General features: G+C 45.9%; 2 protein-coding genes across 2 annotated transcripts in view; both read left to right on the forward strand.

Moving 5' to 3' along the window:
- The window catches only part of LOC122815200 (serine/threonine-protein kinase WNK1-like), a 1,238,062-nt gene extending 1,228,596 nt beyond the window's left edge, over positions 1-9,466 (forward strand). The window contains exon 8 of the mRNA XM_044087494.1: positions 8,976-9,466. Coding sequence (XP_043943429.1) covers positions 8,976-9,196 — 221 coding nt within the window. The 3' untranslated portion in view covers positions 9,197-9,466. The remainder of the gene's footprint in view (positions 1-8,975) is intronic.
- LOC122815199 (serine/threonine-protein kinase WNK1-like) overlaps positions 1-25,273 on the forward strand; it is a 3,137,204-nt gene that overhangs the window by 457,403 nt on the left and 2,654,528 nt on the right. The window lies entirely within an intron of this gene.

A 25,273-nucleotide genomic window follows, 5' to 3' on the forward strand; every position in this document is an offset into this window, starting at 1 on the left:
ATTAGAAAGTCTGAGCAACTGTTTCTCTTTTCACCTCAGAGTGCTGGGAAAGTCCGTCTCAAAACAGACCATTTCCTCCTGGATCTCTAGGGCCATTTCTTTCTGCTGCATGTCTCAGGAGAAACTACTCTCTTCCTCAGTTAAAGCCCATTCAACTAGAGCTGTAACCTCCTCTGAGGCCTTCTTCAAGGGTCTGGACACTACCTCTATCCTGGAAGCAGCTACTTGGTCCTCTGTCCACACCTTCGCAAAACATTACAAATTGGACTCCATCTCCAGATGCAGAGCAGGTTTTGATAGAGCAATTCTGCATGGTTTCATGGAGACTTCCTATGCTCCAACCTCCCTTTCCCACTCATGAGCTGTGGTACTCTCCCTTATGTTATGAATACTGCAACATGAGAACAGAAAGACAGAATAGTTTTGTAAAGTCTTACCATAACCATAGATATCCTTTTCTTCCATGTTGCAGTATTTTAATCCCACCCACCTTCCTCCTTGGTTCATGGTTTTCTTTGGTTGATGCATGGTTTACCTCTTATCCTTTTAGTGGTGTTCTGACTGGGGCATTCAGTTCCGAGGATGGTATGTGCAGACATCGCTTTTATGGCCTACATTGGCTGCATCCTTTGTGCAATGTCTTGCATACCTAGCAGTAGCTTAAGTCTTTGGTATACTGGCCAGACCTTTGGGCCACCTAAGTGGGGAATCCCTCATGTTATGAATACTGCAACATGGCAAAAGAAAGACTTTGAATAGTTGTGTAAAATCTTACCATAACCAATAGCTATCCTTTTCTTTCATGTAGCAGTATTCTATCCCACCCACCTTCCTTCTTTGTTCATGGTTTTCTTTGGATGATGCTTGGCTTACCTCTTATCTTCGGACTGATGTTCTGACTGGGAAATTCAGTTCTGAGGATGGTATGTGCAAATGTCACTTTTATGGCGTACGTTGGCTGCATCCTGTATGCAGTGTCTCACATACCTAGCATTAGCTTAAGTCTTTGGTATACTGGCTAGACATTTGGGTCACCTAGGTGGGGAATCCCTCATGTTATGAATACCGCAACATGGAAGAGAAGCACATCTGTGGTTATGGTAAGATTTTACACAACTGTTTTTTACTTAGATTTCTACAGACTAGTTGCAAGCCTTGTTTGTAAAAAAAAAAAATAAATAAATAAAAATTAGGCTCCGACAAGATACTTAACTTAGTGTTGCATTACTGCGAGTCCTGTTACAACTCATTTGCATCTTTAGAACATTGTATTGCTTCTAGACAAGTTTGACAAGTGCCACTTAAGTGAGGTGCAAAGCATTTTTGAATTGCATTGAAAGATCTGCTGAGCACTATGTTATGAAGAGTATTTTTAAAAAGAACTTAAGGCACATTTACTTAACTCCAGAACCTGTCCCTGCTATGACCCTACATAGCTCTCCCCTCCCCCCACTTCACATCATTCTCAGTTGATCCCGCTCACACTCTCGACTCTCCCTCACTCGTACAGTAACAAAGAATTTGTCCTGAAAAAAAAAAAAAAAATCCATTTATTTTTTCTTTCAGTTATAATCTTCACATGTAGTTTATTTCCTTTCTATTGTTCGCATTTCTTGTTTGCTTACTGTAATTAAATATTGTACCTTCTGGAGCTTTTCTCCTCGGGTCTCCACTGAAAAAGGGACATTTTCCCAGTTGGACTAACCCAGTTAATAAATGTCAATAAATAAATATAAATAAATAATATTTTAGCTGTTAAACTTGATCACACTGTTGAGTGTGAATTTGGCACTACAACTTAAAGGAAGAAATGTATTATAATAATTTTAAAATGCTGATACAACAGTTAAAGCAATGTGCTGATTTTATATTTTTGGAATTTTTCACTTATTGGCAAACCTATCTTGTTCAAATTAGCTGAGCCAGACTGTCATTATTGTGGAATCTGACCCATTCTCAGCACCAGTAAAACTGATGGATTGGGATTTACTTCCATTTGGAGACATTTAGGCACGGGTGTAATTTTTTGACTTTATATTTTCATTTGGCAGTTTTGTTTTTATTGCTGTTGAATTTGTTCTGGTATATATACTTTGGCTTTGCTGCAGACAGTCTCTTAAAATATGGTGATAATGGATGATCTGAAGTAGTTAACTTCATTTGTGCATCAACCTATGGGTCTTCGGATCCATATCGGATTCGAGCCGGCAGTTTCCAACAGAATAATTCCGAGCTCCAAGCTCCTCCCCCTACCCATAATCCCCTGCCAACCCTACCTGACCTCAGATCTAGTTTGCCGCGGTTTCATCCAGCAGCTCGATCACTGAGTTCCAGGCTTAGCGTCTTTTGTGAGAAAATTTTACCCTTTTTTCTCTCCTTTTTTTGTAAATTTAGTGTGCGTGTGTTGTGTACAGGTCCCCTATTAGTTTCCTTTTACCTGTCTGTTAGTCTTCATAGTTTTCCTTCCCCACCCTCGTTAGTGCGTTAGGGAGTGTGCTGTGTGTTGGGGCCTAGCGTGTGCGTTTTCTTCAGTATGTCGGAGGCCCCAAAAGCTGTTTTTTTCCAAGTGTACCGAGTGTGGCCATAAGCTATCCCCGGCAGATGGCCACACTCTGTGCGTGTTGTGCCTTGGGGGTTGGACACCTGTCGTCAGGTTGCTCCATATGTGCAGTGTTCAACCCCAGGCACTTAAGGACCAGAGGACTAAGCTGGTTCTGGCGGGACTGTTGCCCCCGGACTCTGCTTCGGCCTCCGGTCCAACGGTGGCTCGCCACTCCTACCTCCCTTCCACTGGCCGGGACTCAACCTCCCGCTTCGGGCCAGGAGGATAGGCAGTCCAGGAAAGAGAAGAGGAAGGAGAAGCACCACAAGCGGCAGGCCGAGGCCTCTTCATTGGCCCCGCCGGCTAAGCGGTCTTCTCCCTCCAGGACTTCCGAGCCTTCCACCCCTCGGCTCCGGTCTCCTCCTTTTTCACCGGGACCGGAGGAGGAGGAGGCCCGGCCCCTGTCGAGGTCATCGAGGCGGCATCCCCTGTCCCGCCTCGGTGGTCTCATCCAGATCCACCCGAAGCCTGACTGACGCAGATTTGGACCGGATGATGAGAAGATTCCTCCAAGCCCAGCTGCAGATGGGAGTGCTCCTGCCCCCCCCCTCCGGGGGGGAGCTCAACACGTTTTTTTGCCCCAATTGCTCCTTCTCTGACCTGCTTCCCGGGTTCAGAGTTTTCGGAGCCGGGTAGCGTCGGCGCCAGGGGGTGTTGGCGCCGACCGTCTAGGGTACTTCGGTGCCGACAATGCCCTCGAGACTGTCTGGTCCCTGTTCTTCGGATCCGAACTCTCGGAGCCGAAAGCTGAGCTTTGGATCCGAGGGTCTCAGTGTGCCTTCAGCTCCGCCCAGGTCAGAGCATACTGGACCTTCGGATCCGACCACGTCGGCTCCAGCCCCGATCCGCCCGTCGGATCCGAGGGAGGGTCTGCTCTCGGATCCGAGAGAGAGCGGCTCTCCTTCGGCATTCGACGTAGTGGAGAGGGTTCTGTCGAGGGATTCCAGACCCCCGGCCTTGGCTACGGCTCCACCCTGCACCCCATCTCAGATGGGTCCGACTTCCGTCAGCCAGTCCCCAGGGACAGCCTGCTCCGACGTCCCAGGTCGTTCCGTTGGAACATGACGTTGCTGGTGAGGTCTCCTCGGACAGCCCCCCCGAGGAGATTCCTCACAAGCGCAAGTGCAAGAGGAGGCACTTGGACTCCCCGGAGTCCTTGACCGAGGACACAGATTTGGAGGAAGGGGAAGGTTCCCCAAGATCACCCCCCCCGAGGACGTCTCATTTGGAGACATCATGGAGATGCTCAGGATTGGGGGGGGGTCTGCCCCAAAGCCTACCTCGGACGAATCTGTGTTCCTGGAGGCGTTTGAAGCAGGCCCGTCTACCTCTTGGGTGTTCCCTCCAGCTAACCCCCTGGTAGATCTGATCACTACCAGGGCATGGAAGGAGCCGGACACTGTGGAGCCAGTCCCAAAAAGACCTGACAAAATACTTAGTCCACCCTTCGACAGATCTCACTGGAGTGAGGGAACCCCTGTAGATGCCATGTTGGTGGTAGCGGCCACTAAAAGGGAATTAGCCCAGGAGAGTCCCTCGGTCCATCCTCCAGACAAGGAGTCTCGGTCGATGGATCGATTAGGGAAGCGGGTTTTTAGTTCAGCTACCTTCTCAGTGAGGTCACTGAACTACATGGCACATGTCATACGACTGCAGCAAGACCTTATCAAAGAGTCCATGTCGGTGGAGGACAAACAGTTGCACTCTTCCCAAATGGCCACTCTTAGGTCTATCTCTAACACCTCTATGCGGCTACTGTCCCACGCCACGGAAGGGGCCGCTAGAGCTAGTGGAGCAGGCATCGTTATGAGGCGACAGGCTTGGCTCCGCCACTGTGATTTTGCGGAACCCTTTAAGGTGTCTTTCGCTAATGCCCCTTTCGATGGTTCTGCCATTTTTGCCAAAACCGTACAAGATACCTTGGTCCAGAGCGAGAAGGATGGGAAGACGTCTGCCGTCGGAGTCCGCTTCTCTGCTCCCCATAGGTCCTTTTCCAAGAATCAAAAGGGACAGAAGAAGATGTGGTTCCGGAAGTCGCAACAGCCCCGTTTTGCTCCGGACCCCCAGTTCTTCCATGGCAGAGGAGGACAGGGTGGACGCCGCCCTAGAGGCAGAGGGGGCCCGAGGAACTTTGGGTCCAGAGAACCGTTCTCTGACCGGCCCACGCAACAGCCCTGAAGAGTTACCCGACTGCTCCACTCTGGAGACAGTCGGGGGGGCGCTTCTCAAGGCACCTAGCAGCTTGGGAGCCCATCACAACCAAATGCTGGGTGCTTCGCATCATATCCAGAGGTTACCAGATCCCTTTCTCCCATTTCCCTCGCAATCCCAGACACCTCCCCAACGTCTCACCTGAGCAGAGGGAGGCCGCAGCTGCGGAAATCCAGCGGCTGCTAGAAAAAAAGTCACCCAGCACATCCCCCCAGACCAGTACGGATCAGGCTTTTACTCCAGGTTCTTCTTGGTGCCAAAAAAGACGGGGGACTTCAGACCGATCCTCGACCTATCCCTCTTGAACCTGTCAGTAACCAAGGAAAAGTTCCGGATGGTCACTGTTCAATCCATTCTCCCCCTCCTGCGGGAGAACGACTGGATGTGCTCTATAGACCTCAAGGATGCGTACTACCACATTCTGATGGACAGACGATCCAGGAGGTTTCTCCGCTTCCGGCTAGGAGCCAGCCATTACCAATTCAGGGCCCTTCCCTTTGGTCTCACCAAAGCCCCCTGGGTGTTCACTAAAGTTCTGTCAGTGATAGCGGCCCACCTGCGACTGCAGGGCATTCAGGTTTTCCCATACCTAGACGACTGGCTCCTGACCACCCCCACAAGGCATCTACTCTGCGCAGCCAGAAACTCCTTTCTTCATCTAGCAGCCCGGCTGGGGATCACTATCAGCATAGAGAAATCTTCCCTTTCTCCAACTCAAACCATAGATTTCATCGGAGCAAGGTTGGACACAAACAGGCGTCTAGCCCTCTTAACTCCAGACTGAGTGCGGACCTTACGACTCCATGTGCGGGCCATCCTTATACCCCAGGCACCCCCAGCGGAATTGGTCCTGAGGGCTTTGGGTTCGATGGCGGCCACCATCAACCTATTGCCGATGGTGCGTCTGAACATGAGAGTCCTGCAATGGACTCTCCAAGTTCAATGGTCTTCTGCAATTCCCTCTGTACCACCTTATTCCCCTCAGCAGGGTTTGCAAGGAGGCCCTCTTATGGTGGCTCCAATCCCCGGACCTCCAGAAGGGGTGCCCCTTTTCTATGTCTCCTCCCCTAACAACGGTGACCACGGATGCCTCTCGCCTCTGGTGGGGGGGGGGGCATTGTGCGGGCAGGACAGTCCAAGGCACGTGGAACAGCATGGAGACCTCTCTGTATATAAATGTCCTAGAGATGAGGGCGGTGCTTTTGGCGTTGCAAGCACTACAGAGCCTTCTTCCAGTAGGAACGATTGCAATCCAGACAGACAACATGGCAGTAGTCTGTTACATCAACAAACAGGGAGGGAACCAGGTCTTATCCCCTTTGTCGAGAGGCCATGAGAGTGTAGGAATGGGCGATTTCCACCAACCGCTTTCTCATAGCGACGCACATTCCGGGACGGTCCAACATTTTAGCAGACAAGTTGAGTCGCACCATCCTCTCACCGTACGAGTGGTCTCTGAACCTGATAGTAGCGAAGCAGATATTCTCCACTTGGGGTCAACCTTGTTGCTATCTTTTCGCCTCTCCTTCAAATGCGAAATGCAACACCTACTTCGCTCTAATTCCCCCACCCGGGGAATCCCCACGAGACGCTCTGGTGCATGCTTGGCCCCCCCGGTCTCCTTTATGCTTATCCTCCTCTTCCGCTGATGTTTAAGTTTCTTCAGAAAGCCAATCGGTTGCAGAACAAGATCATCGTCATTGCCCCTTTCTGGCCTCGCCAGGCTTGGTTCCCGTATCTTTGGTCTCACCTAGTGAGTCCTCCCTGGATTCTGGATCCCATTCTGGATCTCATAACCCATCCATTGGATCTTCCGACCCCGAATCTGGACAGCCTCAAGCTCACGGCTTGGTTGATCCAGTTCCAAGGTTAGCTAGGACTCCCAGTATCTCTTCCCAGGTCAAAGCTATTCTGGTGGCAGCGCATAAGCCATCCACCAGAAAGGTCTATGATAGCAAATGGAAACATTTTTCTATTTGGGCGGAGCACAGAGATCTAGATCCTTTCACAGCTCCGTTGCCTGCGGTGTTAGATTTCCTATCAGGACTCTTCGATCAGGGCGCCAGCTCCTCTACAGTCAAGGTTCAGTTGGCGGCTATCTCTCACTATCGCGTAGGAAGCGACCTTGGACCGTTGATCTCCTCCAAGTTATGCAAGGCCTTTCTGAAGGGTACCTTCTTACACAGACCCCCGATGAAGGAAGCAGTCCCTCCTTGGGACTTAACTTTGGTTTTGCAGGCACTTACAGTCCCTCCCTTTGAACCTGCAGCTTCAGTAGATCTAAAATTTTTATCATGGAAAACTGCCTTTCTTGTAGCTATCACCTCAGCTCGAAGGGTTTCCGAAATTCAAGCTCTTTGTGCAAAACCACCTTATTTGTCCTTCCACAGAGACAGAGTCTACCTCAGGACCAATCCCTCCTTTCTTCCAAAAATTGCATCCAAATTAAATATTAATCAGTCCATTAACCTACCAGTTTTTTTTCCCAATTACCAAAACAAAGGGGAACATAAGTTACATCTGTTGGATCTGCACAGACAACTGCGCTTTTATTTACACAGAACAGCTGGTCATAGGCAATCAGATCAGCTGTTCATTTCTTTTGCCAAATTTAACTTAGGAAAGGCTGTTTCCAAAGTCACACTGTCCAGATGGATTTCTCAGTGTATTCTGTTGGCATATGAAAGTACTGGTCGGCCCGCACCTCTAGGAGTTCATGCCCACTCTACCCTGTCTGTCTCTACCTCGGCGGCCTTTCGTTCTAGACTCTCGGATGATATCTGCTCAGCAGCAACATGGGCTTCATCTCATACCTTCATTAATCACTACAAGCTGGATATTGTCTCCAGAGGGAGAGCATCCTTTGGCTCTGCAGTGCTCCGGAACATCCTTCCTTGAGGACCGCCCAAGATTTAGGTAATTGGGGACTCTGTCCCATAGGTTGATTCACAAATGAAGTTAACTACTTCAGATTAAGAAGTTATGTACTCACCATAACGTTCCATCTGAGTAAGTAAACTTCATTTGTCAGCAACCGACCCCCCCCCCCCTCTCCGTCCCCCTGACCTTTGGATGTTCGAGATGTTACCTTCCTTATGGCAAGGGTATGTAGCTAGTTTTGCGGGTGAATTTTGTATGCTTATCTAGCTGTGGGCAAACTCGATCTGAGGTCAGGTAGGGTTGGCAGGGGATTATGGGTAGGGGGAGGAGCTTGGAGCTCAGATCTATGCTGTTGGAAACTGCCGGCTCGGATCCGATATGGATCCGAAGACCCATAGGTTGCTGACAAATTAAGTTTACCTACTCAGATGGAACGTTATGGTGAGTACATAACTTCTTATTAATGACTACATTAGCAGGATGTTTGAACTACCATACAGTGATGCCTATACAGAAGTCTCCCGTAATGAACTCAACATTGCTTACAGAAATGTTGATTTTACATTGGTCGATTTGTTGCCGAAAAGACAAAATTCTCTAGAGGAACACAAATTTTTGGAGGAAGTACATCCACGGATCCCAACAATTTTTGGGATCCCAAAAATTCACAAATCTTGTGTTTGCGGAGTTGCTGTGTGGTTTTACTTACTGTTAAAATATGACTTATCTTATTTGGTTTTGTCTCTTCACTCCACAAAGAAGTATGCATAAGAACTGAAAACATTAAAATATTTTAATTTTCTCTTCTCAGCTGACAATTGTCAGTCCTCTGTTGTAGCCCTCCTAGGGTGGAGTTGTAGAAGGAAAGCACCGAAGTCTGGTTTGAGGTGTTTTCTTTAGTTTTCCTCTGCATTCCTACTTCCTTAGGCGGTGGTTGCATAGTGTGCACTGGCTATAAGATGGGGAAACAGGCTTACTCCTGGAGTCTGAGCCAGTCATAAAATGCTTAAGAGTTTAACGTAATACAGTTTCTATACACCTTTCTAGGATGCTTCAGAGTTAGTGAGCAGCACTCCCCAGTTTACATATCCATAGTCATTTGTACTTCTCTAGCTGGCTTTCTAGTCTACCGACTAATGCTTTACAAGAGGTCACAGTGCCCTTGCAAAATTCAAGTTTCAGGGTTTGTCAAAAGGCTAATGCAGTGCTAACACTTATGCTAAATGTACAGCTAAATGCACAATTTTAATGACAGTGTAAGCTTATGTATTTTTTTTTTCAGCTGACGGCACAGTGGACAGTGGTCTCGGCTCATCGGTGTACTGTGAATCACAGGCTGTTAGCCAGCATGGAATCTCTTGTAGCTCTCCTCCAGAACATTCACTTCCGGTCAGCCAGACTCCTGCATACAGTGCTTCTAGTGGACAGACTCTAACTAGTTCACAACCTCCTCCTCAACAGCAGGGATATGCTCAGGTGCAGAATTTGACTATTTTTTTTTAAATTGAGATTCCCAAAAATCTGTAGCATTTGTTATGTTATAACTGTTGCATTTGTATGAACACCAATAATTTGTTAAAATGAAGCTTAATTTTTAAGTGGAAGTGAGAAAATGGTGGTGGTAGAATTGAATGTTTTGATTTACCTCACTAGGCCTACTTTTTCTGACTAGCTCCACCTCTACCTTCTACTCCTTTTGTACCATTCACCCTTGAACCTTGTGTGCAGTGACTCCAGACTTAAGTGTATACACACGCACACATATGCCCTTCTGCCCTGGAGTCTGCCTTCAGATCTCACTTTTTGCATATTTATGCCCAAAGTTATCCTTTGCTAGAAGTCAGTCTTCGTACAGTTTTAACTGGATTCCCTCCCCATCTGAAGGAGGAGAGCTGACCAGCATACACTTGATCCACCAGTCCATGGCTGTTGATTCCTCTGCACCTGGGCCATTAATGAAACCAGAATCATGATGGGTTAAGTGGTATTGATAGCATCTGTCCTGTACAGTAGGGGGATCAGCTGCATTATTGCTGTTCTAGTGCAACATTTAAGGCATTTACTAAGCTGAGCACAGCTGCTGTTTCAGCAGTACTCTTGTTACTGGCCCTTTACAATACAGCAGTCTCTCTCAACAGTAGTGCCACATTTTGATTAAGATATTTGTACCTTGAGGATTTATGTGATCAGGGCTTTGAACCTTCACTCTTTAGCCTTTTTTAAGGCACTACTGCCCATCCCCATCCAGTATGTGCAACTTAGTTGCATTTTTTCCCAAGTTGCAAAGAAGCAGTTACATCTGCATTTTAATGAAACATGCCATTTTTTTTGTCTGTCTACTAATTTCAGTCCTAAAATAGTATGCCGTGTGCATCATTTTATTTTGGTTCAAAATGAAATGCTGTTGATGGTGACTGTTTTAGAGTGCTTCAACTGGTTTTAGAAGTATTTGCAGATGCTACGAACCCCTTGCATGAGAAGATAATAGGTAAACATTTTTAAACATTAGGTGGTAATAAGCATTTGAGCTCCCTTTTTCTCACTTCATCAGTTTCTTTTAATAGAATGCAGAGTGTTTCCCTTTGAATTTTCATTTTTTATTGGAGTCCTTTAATTTAAAATATTTATTTAAGTATTCATTAAAATCTTCAGATAATTGTTTCCCCCTTGGTTTGACTACCTGGTTTTCTATTGCTGTGAGGTTGAACATTTTACTGTTTCATTCATAGCCTGTAATGTGGAGCATAAGAAAAAGATGACCTCAAAAGTGGACATCATTACTTTTAAGGATGCTATTTCACCACTGTTTCATTTGTGTGGGAGCTTGTTTGAGTCTTTGAGGTGCAGTTTTTCTTTGAACTAACACACGTCTGTGTTGTGATGAGGTTAGGTGGAGTGATCCACTGTGGTAACTTGTAGACCAAAGCACACAAGTTAATTGGACATCACCCTTTTTGACTTTCTGCATAGTGTAAATCAGAGACATAATTAAGATTTGTTTTACTTGTGTTCCTGCTGACAGGATGAATGATTGTGCATGGGTGTCATGAATGATCCTTTCCAGGCACAGCTTTGGCTAAATTCAGTAGATGGTGGCTGTTAATAGAAGGGTGAAATGGTGATAAAAGTTGTGTAATGTCTAAACAAGTCAAAGATGCATGTAACATTGCACTAGATGGGTTAAGTGTTACAGCAGATTGTTCAACTTAATGGTAATTTAGCAGTTTTTGAAAGGTAGAAAACACATCTGCAACGCGCACCCTGTGTTTGCATCTTTGGCAGCATCTTTCTGTAATAGTGATTTTATAAATTGCCTGTTTTGTCTTTATCCCTGTTCTCTTTACATGGCTGCTAGTTGGTACCATTGCTAGCACTTCAGTAGTGCAATACGTAGCTCCTGAGACCACCTGTTCTTTTTTGCCACAGTTGCTTTTAATCCTGATATTTGTCATAGCAAAGATGTTCATCATTAGATCACTGTTGCAGTGACCTGTGGGACTTCCTGCCAAAGATTGGACGAGCTGGTCAGCTACCAAACTTTAGGGCAGATTCTATGCACCATAGGCACTGTACATATTAAGGAAAGCAATATGTCAGTGGTTTGGGAGTCAAAAACTACAGAACTAACTTTCCATCTGAGTGGGCTCTTCTGTAGGCAGAGAATGAATCTGTTGACAAGTAACACTTAATCTGATGTTATCAATTTTAATTTTTTCCATGACGTATGGGTTTGGTTCAGACATTGGAACAGACTCTGCCAGTACTACAACTTCCGCAAGCCAAAAAACTCTCGAGCTTCAGATGTTCATCGTGCATACAGCTGCAGTCATAACAGATGGGTTCTCCTGCCGTCAGGCGGGTCCTCGATCGGCCAAATTCCAAAGTCTAGGTCCGGAGTCTGTTGCCGTCGCTTCTTCCCTGACGTCAGTGCGACAGGGGTATAAAAGAACCAGCCGACGCCATTTTCTTCAGTCTTTCTTGCCGCGCGGTGCCCGAAGCAGAAGCAGTTCGCAAGTGCCGGTCGGCCAGCTCCTGAAATTACGAAAATTTTGCAACCGAAGTCATCTTGAAAGCTAAGTACCCCGTTGGGGAAACTTTTCTTGCCTCAGACCGATGTTAGACAAAGTTAATAATTGTATTTCATGTGGGAAGCAAATACCGCATAAGGATTTTCATTCCCTCTGCATTCCTTGCTTAGGCCCAGACCACGACGTTCTCAGTCTGTCGTTTTTGTGCTACATTCAACAAACGCACCATTAAGCGTCGGGCGGAGTTCACCTAGCACTTTTTTGGCAAAAAATGTAACTACATTATGTCATCGGATACTCCGACTCCAGTTTTGACTAAAAGACGCAAAGATAAGGACCGACACACTAGATCCGCGGCCTCTACCGACATCACGCCAAAGCCGACTACAGGTGGTCCGGTTCTCAGCAAGGCGCCTACGCAGCCCCTGCCTACCGACACTTCATTGGCGGTGTCTACTGTGCCCGAGGTCGCAGGCTCCTCGGCCCACACCCCGACTACAGATACCGAAGCCACTCTAGGCGGTGAAACTCAGAATGTAGACAGGTCTGCCTCCTCTCAAGGTGTCTTTAGGCATTCCTCTTCTTTTTCCATCAAGGCTTTCACCAAGTCTAAAGCAGCCATGCATTCTAAGAGACAAGCTACACAGGGCCCTTCTCCAGGCCCCATGCCTAAAAAACAGATGCTTAAAATGGCTGAGGATTTAATTACTCTTATCAGGGGTTCTCAAACCCCCCCCCCCGGACAAAAGGCCCAGAGTGGAGGAAGAATCTCCGTCCTCGGACCAGGCCTCCATTATTTCAGAGCACTCTGATGAACAAGAAACAAAAAAGACCACAGTGAAAAACTTCTCAAAAGCCGATTTCACACTTCTAAAAACTAGTGTGGTCTCCTTTAAGGCCCCTGAGCCAGTGGTAAACATTACTCAAACCGCTGAATCACTTACAAATGCCTTCTACCAGCACCTACAGGACTGCATGGATCAGGCAATCCCAAACAAAACTAAGACTCTTTGTACCAAAGGCAAGCGTCCAGTCTGGTGGACCCCAGCCATAAACAAGCTCTACAACAAAAGGAGGAAGCTACTGCAAGATAGAGCAAAATCCTTGAAAGGTAAGACACCTTTGATCATTATAAGTAAAAACTAAGAGCTCTCATAAAATCATCCAAGGCAAATTTTGAGAGAAAAATCGCCAAGGACTCTAAAGACAATCATAAGGCCTTCTTTAGCTATGTTAGAAACCTAGGAGGAAACTCCCAGATATGCTCAGAATTAGTTCAAAATGATGTGAAAATTACTGAACCTACACACATTGCTAACATACTGGCTGACAGGTTCAGTGCAAACTCCCCAAAGGAGAGATATCTATTCCAGAGGATTGTAGCCCCCAAACATCTCCAACGCCCAGGTGAGAACTGCCCTCACTAAGGCAAAAACACAGCATCCATGGGACCGGATGGTGTCCCGGCTGTGTGCTTCATGAACTCAACGAGGAATTAAACCCACAGTTAGGACAGCTGTTTAATCTTAGCCTCACCTCAGGATACATCCAAGGAGTGGCGCACGCGACTGTGGTCCCACTTCATAAGGGCGGTGCCTCCACAGACCCTGGAAATTACCGCCCATTAGCTTGACAAGCCTTATCTGCAAAGCCATGGAGAGGATCATAATGGAACTCATAAGTAAAGACATAGGAACTTGCAGACTTTGGATCCAACCCAGTTTGGCTTTGTCAAAGGCAGATCCTGCCTCTTAAACTTGGTTGACTTTTTGAGACAGTCACCAAGGCCATTGATGAGGAAAGGCAGTCCATACAGCCTATCTCGACCTGGCAAAGGCCTTCAACACAATACCCCACTCAGGTATCATCGAAAAACTCATCAGCTTGAATGTAAACCCATACATCACAAGATGGGTTGCAAACTGGTTAAGTGACAGAACCCACAGGGTCAGAGTTGCTGGAGCCATGTCAGACTCAAAGCCTGTCGCAAGTGGTGTCCCACAGGGCTCAGTCCTGGGTCCACTCTTGTTCGGCATCTACTTTTCTGAAGTACAAGCAAACACAGGAGGGTTATGGCTGACAAAGTTTGCAGATGACTGCAAACTGGCCATAGTCGAAAACACATCTGACACAGATATCCTCCAGAAGGGCCTCACAGAAACGGATAACTGGTGCCAGAGCCATGGCCTGAAGTTAAACGCCAAAAATGCATAGTCATACCCTTCGAAAAACAAGGTTACCCCTAGCTACCATATAGGTGGCAATCCACTGAGCACAGAAAAAGTCATCAGGGATCTGGGGACCCAAGTTGACAGTAGCCTTCGCTTGACACTCATGTTGCTAAAGTAGTTAGGAAAACCTTCTATATCGCCCACCTGATCATGAAGGGATTCACATCTAGATCAAGGGAGGTCATCGTCCCCCTGTACTCATCACTCATTAGACCTATGATTGAGTACAATGCCCGCTCGAATGTATCTGACCAGACACCTGCTGCAGCTTGAAAGGCCCCAAAAGTTCCTCACCAAAAGGATAAAGGGTCTCAAAATATGTCTTATGCTGCCCGACTGAAAGAACTCCAGCTCTATTCAGTCTCATACTGCTTGCTCAGAGGTGACCTGTGCCTGACATATAAGGCCATGTCAAACCCAGATTTGATGAATATGCTTCACCTCAAAAATCTAGATCCCTCAGAACCACAAGGGCGGAGACTTAAACCTTGACACTGTTATAAATAGAACGTGCTGGAGGGACAGATTCATCACCCAGAGACTCCCTATGCTGTGGAACAAAATCCCGGTACATGTGAGGCAGAGCACCTCGCTGGCCTTGTTCAAGAGGAATCTTGACCAATGGATGGGAGATCGCAGATATACCCCAGGGATTACTTCAGTGTCACTGCTTGACAGAGGCACAGAAAAATGATAGGCATAGTTTTTATTCAAACTAAAGGGGTGGCGAAAGCCACATAACTATGGGCTAGGCTTATAAATGCCCTTGGGCAGATAGCCTAGTATGAACCTATGAACCTATAAGAACATTCATACTCCCCTTTTGAAGATTCTGATGCAGAGGAGTCCATTCCCTCTGTCTCCCCCCCCTGAGGATTACTCTTTTGGGGAAACCTTGCATACCTTGAGGGAACACTTCCACTGGGAAGGCCAAGAGTACTCAGACTCCAAGAAAAGGCTTGGGGATTTTCTCTTGCTCCCTCACCACAGGCCTCTGGCTATACCTCCTGTCTTAGACATACTAGATGATGTGTATTCGGAGGCCTGCCTTAACCCAGACTCTCTACCTCCAGCCCCAGTCAAGCCTGACAGGTACTACCGGGTTCCTGACTCGCACCAATTCTTATACAAAAGCCATGCGGCTGACCCAGAAACTGTCTCACAGGGCCCCAAGGGAATTAAGGCCTCCACTACTAAAAATCCATTACCTTCAGAGAGAGATTCCAGAGCTTTAGAAAGGTGGGGGGAAAAAGTATGCACCTCAGCCACCTTAACCACGAGGGCATTAAACTGCCAGTTCCATATGTTAAAGTACCAACAGTTTCTGTTATCACAGCTGAGAAGCAAAATGTCACAACCTGAACAACCAGACTTGAAGGAGTTGCAGGATTTGATGCATAGTGCAGAACAAGTGGATAAACATACCTTGTAATGTGGTTTTGATGCTCTAGAGGCCTCATGTAGAGCTGCTGTTACAGGATCAGTCATACGTAGACATGCCTGGCTCAAGGAGCAAACCTTACCAGATCATGTCAAAGCTAAACTACTAGATGCTCCTCTACAAAAAGATGTATTATTTGGTGTTAAAGCTAAGGAGGTATTAAAGAAAATGGAGGAAAAGGCTAAATCAATGCAAATAGTGAAAGATTTTCTACAGGTACAAACTCCACGTTTCAGTAGAAATTGGCCTTCCAAAAATTGGTCCTTTCCAGCCACGGACAGACCCCAAAGAGGTAGATACAGGCGCCCGAGGGGCAGAGGGCAATCTCAAGGATCGTTTAGAGGCAGACAATGGCAAGCTACTACACAAAGAGGTGGTGAGGATAGCTCACAGCCATTCAGAAAGCAAACCCAATGACTTTCCCTTTGCATGCCAAGCAAGGCTCAAATGGCAGCACCCTTGGGCGAAAAATTGGCATATTGTCACAAGAGACAAATGGATCCTGGACATTATAAACAGAGGCTACAGATTCCATTTTCACACCCTTCCACAAAAGAGAGGCATGCCAAACCTGCCACACAATCAAAGGGCAGAGGCACAAAGACAAATTTCAGATCTCATGGACATGAAAGCTATTCAAGAGGTACCTACTCAAGGACAAGGTCAAGGTTTTTATTCCAGACTATTCCTGGTACCAAGGAAGGGAAAAGATTTGAGACCTATTTTGGACCTATCCATCCTAAACACATTTTTACTCGTGCCAAAATTCAAGATGCTCACATTACAGCAGCTTCTTCCCATGCTGGGCAGGGAGTCTTGACTGGTAACATTGGACCTCAAGGAGGCATACCTGCATGTCCCAATCATACAAAATTGCAGAAGATACCTCAGATTTCTTGCAGGTTTAACCCATTATCAATTCTCTGCATTGCCCTTTGGCTTATCTACTGCGCCCAGAGTATTCACGAAATGCCTGGCATCAGTAATTGCCTACTGCAGACTTCAAGGGATACAAATATACCCATATTTGGACGACTGCCTGATCCAAGCGGACAGCAAGCACATACTTCTGAAACATCTAGCTTTTGTAATAATGTTGTTGATTTCTCTGGGGTACACCATCAACAAAAAGAAATCAAGGCTAATACCCTCACAAAAAATAATTTTCCTGGGTGCCAACTTGGACACAAACACCCAGATGGCCTACCTCACGCCAGAGAAACAGGGGCAACTAACTCATTACTTCAGAAAACTAGCAAATTTCACCAGGCTGACTGCAAGGAAAATCCTGCAGGCTCTGGGATTCATGGCATCTTGCATCCTACTAATCCCATGTGCAAAGCTGCATATGAGGAAACTTCAATGGTACCTGAAAAACCTATGGTCTCAACACAGCCACAGTTTGGAAACAATAATGCCACTGATTCCATGTCTTCAAAAGGAATTTCTGTGGTGGGCTCAAGCATGTCAAAGAAACACAGGTCTCCCATTCTGCAAGCCTCAAGCAAATCAAGTCATCACAACAGACGCCTCGGACTACGCCTGGGGGGCGCACATGACAGATTGGTGCAGTCAGGGCAAATGGTCCCAAAAAGAAAAGCACCTACACATCAATCAAAAGGAAATGCTAGCAGTAATAAATGCTATTATAGCTTTCAAAGACCTTCTACATCCAGGCCAACTATTGATAAAGACAGACAACACCACCGTAATGTGGTACATAAACCGGGAGGAACCCATTCATACCCCCTATGCAGGCTGGCCATGTCACTTTGGAACATAGCTCTGGAATTACAAATCGAACTTCAAGCACAGTACTTGCCAGGCAAGGAAAACACGCTGACAGACAACCTAAGCAGAAATATGACAGACCCACACGAATGGAAGTTGCACCCGCAAGTTTTTACAGAAATAATTCAAGCATGGGGAAGGCCAGACATAGATCTCTTTGCCTCCCACAAAAATCACCAATTGACAAAATTCTGCTCAAGGACTTTTCATCCACAGGCCTGGAGAGTGGACACTCTCTCTTTCAGTTGGACAACAATGACAGTTTATGCCTTTCCACCTCTTCCTCTGCTGCCCAAAGTTCTATTAAAAACCAAAGCAGACAGACCAAAGATGATTCTCATTGCTCCAGACTGGCCAAGACAGCACTGGTACCCACTACTGAGGAGCCTGACGCATTCCCCACCATGGACTCTACCTCTAATGCCTCTTCTTCTGACTCAGCACAGCTTCAAAACTCTTCACAGTCAGCTGAAAACACTCAATCTGGCTGCATGGAAGATTCCTTAACTTCACAACAGACCCTACTCTCCAAGGAGGTGCAGGATGTCATTTTGGAGGCCAGAAGGCCTTCTACTAGGAAATCTTACTCGGCAAAATGGAAGCGATTTTGTGCCTGGAATGAGAAAAAGGGCCAGAATCCTGGAATACTGAATTTACCTCAAATATTACAGTATCTAGCTGAGCTGCTAAGCAGTGGACTTTCATTCTCCTCCATCAAAATCCATGCCTCAGCCATTTCTGCAGAATACAACACTGATCCTCCTTTATTCTCTCATCCCCTCTTAAGACAGTTCCTCAGAGGGGCTAAGAATATAAAACCCCCAAGGAAACGACCAATACCTGCTTGGGACCTCAATTTCATTCTAGAAAAGCTGACCTTGCCTCCTTTTGAGCCAGCTGCCTCAACAGATTTGCAATATTTGTCCTGGAAAACAGCCTTCCTTCTGGCTATCACCACAGCTCGCAGGGTATCGGAACTACAAGCCCTCATGTCTGTGCAGCCTTTCATCATTTTCCATCAGGACAGAGTTTCCTTACAAACCAATCCGTCCTTTATGCCAAAGGTGGTATCCAGGGTAGCTTTGAATCAGGCTATTCACTTACCTACCTTTTACCCTAATCCTCAAAACAAAGGGGAGAGACTACTACATTCCTTGGACATCCACAGACAGCTACGTTATTATTTGGACAGAACAAAGCCTTTCAGAAAATCAGAACAACTCTTTGTGTCCTATGCTATAGGAGCTCAAGGGAAGCCAATTTCCAAACAGACAATCTCAAAATGGATAGCCCACTGCACACGCTTTTGTTACTCTTTTCATGGTAAGACTGTGCCTGCAGGCATCAGATCTCACTCCACAAGGGCCACAGCTACCTCTGCAGCTTTCCTCAGAGGAGTTCCTACCAAAGATATTTTGGAAGCAGCTACTTGGAGTTCTGTGCATACCTTCTCCAAGCACTACCACCTACCATTATACTCCAAAACTAGAGCAGGCTTTGCCACTGCAGTCTTGCAGGGCATCCTGGCTCCTCCTAGTTCCACCTAGTGCCTACCACCCCTTTTTTAGCTTTGGGATTCTACCCATCTGTTATGACTGCAGCTGTATGCACGATGAACATAGTACAGTTTTGTACCTACCATAAATGTAGATGTTCGAGTGCTAATACAGCTGCAGTCCAGGTTTCCCTCCCTCCTTCCCGTCTTGGGACAGGCCTATTGGCTAACACCTCCTCATACAACTTTATTGGGGTATTCATTTATGGTGTATTTGCTTGCAACTACTGTTTTTTGATTTACATTGCACTGCATTATTGCATAAATTTATGTATTGCCTTCCTTCTGGGGGCACCTGACATCTGGGGCAAGAAAAACTGAAGAAAATGGCGTCGGCTTTTTCTTTTATACCCCTGTCACACTGACGTCAGGGAAGAAGCGACGACAACCGACGCCGGACCTAGAGTTTGGAATTCGGCCGACCGAGGACCCGCCTGACGGCAGGAGAACCCATCTGTTATGATTGCAGCTGTATTAGCACTCGAACATCTACATTTATGGTAGGTACAAAACTGTACTTTCTACCCCCCAGTCCCTGTCTGTTACCTCAGATCTTGTTTGCCGCTTTTCAATACATACGTGTTCGTCTTAGCTCTCAGAATAAGAAACTTGATTATTTTTTTAAATTTTCTTCATAATCCTGTTTTTCCTTCGTCTTTACTTATTTATAGCCTTATATTCTCTCTACCTTTTCTCTACCCTTCAAAGTCATTTTTTTCCTCCATTCCGTACACTCTTGTGTACCTCTATCATTGCTGCTAGTTTCTTTCTGTACACTTCACTGTCATTGTTGATAGTTTTCCTTTCCTTGAAAAAAGCTTTCCTAGTTGCCGAGTGCTTTTTCTGTACATCTTTATGTGACTGTGATGTGTGCTTTATTTTGTCATCATGACTGAAAAGTTTAAGGGTCCCTCTTGCTTCACAAAATGCCAGAAGTGTGTCCAGAAGATTCTTCTCTCAGATTTACACTTATTGTGCATCTGTTTGAGTCCTGTCCGCATGCAGCAGGAGTGTAGTATTTGCCATAGCTTTAGTCATAGATCCCTGGTACAGAGGAAAGAAGTCATTTTTTTGAAAGGCTTGTTTCCTTCCACCTTTGTAAGAGGCTTTATCTGCTCATTAAAAGAGTAAGACATATTTCTTTGCCTTTCTCCTCCTCCTCCGTAGAGAAGACTAAAAACAGGAGTTTGTCGGAACCGACTCCTTCAGCGCCAACACCTAAGAAACCAAGATCCTTTGTTCCTAAAAGCCTGTCGGAAATGAAGGACTCTGGATTTAAATCTTCAGTGCCAAGAGAATCTCTGGTGCAGACAACTTTTCCAGACTATGAAACATTGATGCTGAAGCTCTCAACACAAGACAGAGTACCTTCTGGCTGTTCATTGGCACCTTCTACTTCGGCACTGAGTGATGGTACATTTAAAGAAAAAAAAAAGAGAGAGAAATTTTGCCCAAGACAACCTACTCCTTCTCTGTTGATCTGTTTGTAGGTGAACTGCCTGAAGTTTTCCTACAAGAGCCTAAATCGCAACCTGTAATGTCAGTCCGTTCCACCAAAAGGCTTACAGAACTAGATGTGGAGAGACTGGTGAATACAATCCTGTGGACTAGAGGTTTGATAGGGCTTTGTTTTGCCCCGACCTTTGCAGGGTTGGATGCTGAACCACCTTGTACACCTATTACTACTCATCCTCTGATCTTCTCTGAGCTTTCAGAGTTCCCAACTTCAAGCACCAGTTGCATCGGTTTCAGAGATCTCTCTTCCTTCAGAACCGCTCATTACCCTGAGTTCTTCGGTTCTTTCGAAATGGAGACCTCACAGGGCCATATCTGCCCTGTCTTTTCTGAGGGGCAGGAGTGGACTTCAATTTTTTCAGAGCATTCCCTGTGCCTTGGAGCATCAACATGGTTCAGCTTGGCTCCAGCTTCTGCCTTTGGGGCAGTCTTGTCAAAGCGGGGAGTGACTACTGTCCTGAAGTAGTCTGTCTCTGTTCTGGGCTCCCTTCCCTCTTCCGGGGGACTGGCATTCAAGGCTATGGAGAGGGCTTTGTCTATTGCAGTCAGTCAGCTGGCTCCTTCCTCCTCAGAGTAAATGCCCTCTGCTCGTTCCATTATTCAACCTGTGCTCCACTGGGGCAGTGAGTACAGAAACTGCAGGAACTTCAGATACAAACTCTGTCATCTTCTACCACATCACCAGACTATCCCCCTGAGGAGGTTCCTCAGAAGTGCAAGAGGAAGCACTTAGATCCCCCTCAGGAATCGGTCACTGAAAACACCGATTTTGATGACTGGAAAGGGTCCCCAAGGTCACCCCCTGTTGTCTGCTTTGGAGACATCCTTGAAATTTTGAAACAGGGGTGACGAAGTCCCAAAACCCTTCCTCGGAAGAATGTTTACCTGCGGGCTTTCAGCACCCACCTATCTACCTGTTGAGTGATTCCACCCGCTGATTTGCTCATTCAGTTAATCTTCCAGCAGGCGTGGAAGGCATCTGACACCACTGAACCCATCCCCAAGCGATTAGACAAAATTTTATCAGCCTTGAAGACAAACAGTTTTGGGCTAAAGGTTTAGGGGTAGATGCCATAGTCGTAGCGGCCGCCACTAAAAAGGAAACTCTCAGAGGAGAGTTACTCTAGCCATCCCCCCACCAGAGTGTTTCGGTTGATGGATAGGTTTGGGAAGTGGGTTTATGCTTCATTGACCTTTGCTCTACGGTCTTTGAACTTTTTAACACATTATACCAGACTCCAAAGGGATCTGGTCAAGGTGCTGTCAGTCACCCTGGCAGAAGCTGTTACTGAGGGAATACAAGAGAAGGTTGCTTCCCAGTTAGCCACCCTGGAGTCTCTGTCGAAATCGTCCATGAGGCTAATTGCACATGCAGCTGAAGGGACCACCAGAGCTGAGGGTTCAGGCGTAGCCATAAGGAGACATGTGTAGATGTGCCTTTGCGGAGCCATTTAAGTCTTCATTCATTAATGCTCCTTTTGACGGATCATCTCTGTTTGGCTCGAATGTTAGACATTATCTTGGTGTGAGAAGATGGTAAGACCCTTTCTGCCGTGAGCATTTGTTTTTCCACTCTCCAAAGATCCTTTTCCAGAAATCAGAGGAGCGGTGGAAAAATGTTTTTCAAAAAGTCCCAAGGGCCTTTCTACTTCACATGTGGAGTCTGTTTCCCCAGGGGCAGAGGGGGGAACCACAATGATAGAAGCAGTCCACATGGCATAGGTGGCCCACAGAACCAGGGTTTCAGGGAATCCTTTCAGAGTAAGCCCTTTCAGCGTTCCTGAACAGAGGCTGGGTTACCTTCCTCTGGAGGCAGTTGGGGGATTCTTATCCTTGCACCTAAACACCTGGCTATAAACATAACAGATTCTTGGGTACAACAGATTATTTCCAGAGGTTATACCATACCCTTTTCCCTTCTTCCCCCCATATGCAAAACAATCCTTGATGTTCACCCAGTCAGAAGGAACCAGGAATTCTAGAAAGTCAAAAACTACTAGACAGAAGAGTCCTCTAAGAAGTCCCACCAGACTAGTGAGGATCCGCACTTTACTCAAAATTCTTTTTACTGCCAAAAAAGACTGGGGACTGGAGATCAATTTTGGATCTCAGTGTGTTGAGCAAATCAGTTTGACAAACAAAATTCTGGATAGTCACGATACAGTCCATTCTTCCATTTTTAAGAAAGGATGACTGGATGTGCTCGATAGACCTTCAGGATGCTTATTACCACATAAAAATGGATAAGAGCTCAAGAAAGTTTTTCCCCTTCCGGCTGGGAGCCAGTTATTACCAGTCAGGGCACTGCCCTTTGGTCTCGCCACAGCCCCCAGGGTGTTCATCAAATGTATGGCGGCAGTATCAGCTCACTTGAGACTGCAAGGATTCCAGATATTTCTGTATTTGGATGACTGGCTCATTACTGCTCTGATCAGGCCTCAATTGATAGAGACAAGGGATTATTTTTTCCACAGCTGTGCATACCTAGGAATAAATGTAAACCACAAAAAATCTCAACTGTTTTCAAACTCAGAGTTTATAGGGGCAGTGCTGAATATGATAACTGTAGCATCCATTCCCCCAGTGAGACTTCAAAAAAATCATAGCCCAGGTTCAAAAGATTATTCACAGCAAGAAGGTACCCACTTATCTTATTTTACAGGCCCTAGGTTCTTTGGCAGTGACAATAACTGTAGTTCCCCTAGCCAGATTATCACATGAGAATTCTGCAGTAGTTGCTTGCATCTCAGTGGTCTATGCTATACCAAACCATGTCAGACCAGGTCTAGCTTGGTGGATTCACTCCAGGGAAATTCTCTTGGGCCTTCCCTTCGTCCTTCCAGAACCCAGGGCTGTAGTGAGCACCGATGCTTCCCAGATCGGGTGGGCATTTTCTAGGCAAGACTGTCCAAAGCACTTGGTCCCCCTTAGAGGCCAACTTGCATATCAATGTTCTGGAATTAAGAGCTGCGCCTTTGGTGTTGCAAGCCTTTCAAACAGCTCTTCCTGTGGGAACAATTGCAATTCAAGCGGATAGTATGTCAGTAGTTTAGTACATCATCAAACAGGGAGGAACCAAATATTATCCTCTGTCGAGAAGCGCTCACAGTGTGGCAGTGAGATCTCTTCCAATCACTTTCTGATAGCACACATTCCAGGGAGTTCCAGTGTGTTAGCAGACACACTGAGCATATATCTAGCCTCATGAGTGGTTTCTCAATCCAGAAGTGACAAAGATTTTCTGTCAATGGGACCAGCCTTGCCGCAGCCTGTTTGCTTGTTCTCTAAACAACAAGTGCAGCAACTACTTTGCCCTGAATTCCCCTTCCAGCGAAGTCACCAAGAGACATTCTTCTCCACACTTGGCCCTCCCGGACTACTATATGCCTTTTCCCTGATCACCTCTAATTCCAAAATTCATACAGAAAGCACTCAGACTGAAGAGCAAAGTAATCCTCATCTCATCTTACTGGCCTCAGCAGATACTTTTCCCCTTTGTTTGGCATTATCTGATTCAACAACCTTGAACTCTTAGTACCAGCTCCAAACCTTCTGTCACATCCAGATGGACTAGTTCATCCAGACTTTCTGAACCTCAAGCTGGCAGCATGGTTCCTCCAGTTCCATTAGTTGCTGTGCAAGTTAACCTTTCTTCCTCGGTAGGCCAAATTCTCCTAGCTTCTCTTAAGCCTTCCACATGCAAAGCTATATATTAGTAAGTGGAAGAAATTTACTGTTTGGATTATGACAAGGTTACTGACCCCTTTTCCACATCTATTGAAAATGTATTAGGTTTCTTTGTCTCTCTCTCTCTCTCTCTCTCTCTTCAATGCAGTAGCTTTCCCATTTACCATTAGAATACAGCATGCAGCAATTTCATGTTTCCATAATGGTTTGGAAGAGTATTCCTTGGCCTCTCATAGACTTTGTCATTCTAAAAGGAACACTGTTGTTGAAAACTCCTTTTAAAGATCCTACTCCCCTCTTGGGATCTTCACCTAATGTTACAATCCATCATGCATACTCTTTGAACCATCTGCAGATTAAGATCTGAAGTATTTGTCTTGGAAAACATTATTTTTGGTGGCAATAACCTGTGCTAGAAGGATTTCAGAACGCCAAGCCGTATGTAGGCCACCTTATCTGATTTTTCATAAAGATAGAGTTTCCTTACGGACAAACCCCAGCTTTCTACCAAACGTAGTGCCAGAGTCTAATATCAGACTATAATTTACCAGTATCCCTTCCAAATTTTTCTAACAAAGGTGGTTACTGTTTACATTTGTTGGGTGTTCACAGACAATTATGTTTTTATCTTCACAGAACAAAGACTTAAGAAAATCTGACCAATTACTATTTTTTTTTCCAGTGCAAAGTTTGGTAAACCCATCAGCAAAGTGACTTTAGCCAGATGGCTCAAGGAATTGTATATCCTTCATCTGTAATAGAAAATTGATTTGCCAAGGCCGGTTAAGGCACATTCTGAAAGGTCTCTAGCCACTTCAGCAGTTTTCCAATCTAGAGCTTCAGTGGATGATGTATGTGCAGCAGCAACTTGGACTTTTCCCCATAACTTTATTACTCATTATAAGTTTGATTTGGTCTCTAGGGGAAAAGCATCCTTTGGTTCAGTGGTGCTCAGGAATATCTTTCCGTGAGTCCTGTCATGATCTGAGGTAGCTGGAGTGTCTGTCCCATATGTCAAGGATAAAACGGAAATTGGCAACAGCAGATAAAGAAGTTATGTACTTAACTATAACGTTCCATTTTTGTTGTCCATTTTCATGTATCCTTGACTTCCCTCCCTCCATCCTCCGGCCTTTGAAAACCTTTTTTGGTGGAAAAGACTGTGTATTCTCAGCTTATTGCAGTCTTTAGGGCATAGCAGATATGGTCTCTCTTAAGGCTTCCTAATCTGTACCCTTTCTAATCTGCAAACTCGATCTGAGGTAACAGAGAAGGATTGTGGATAGAAGTGAAGCTAGATTTTTTTTGGGCTTGCTGTAGTAACGACAAGAG

This window comes from Protopterus annectens, chromosome 11.part0, assembly GCF_019279795.1.
Source record: "Protopterus annectens isolate FY-2018-M chromosome 11.part0, PAN1.0, whole genome shotgun sequence".
In the NCBI taxonomy this organism is placed as follows: Eukaryota; Metazoa; Chordata; order Ceratodontiformes; family Protopteridae; genus Protopterus; species Protopterus annectens.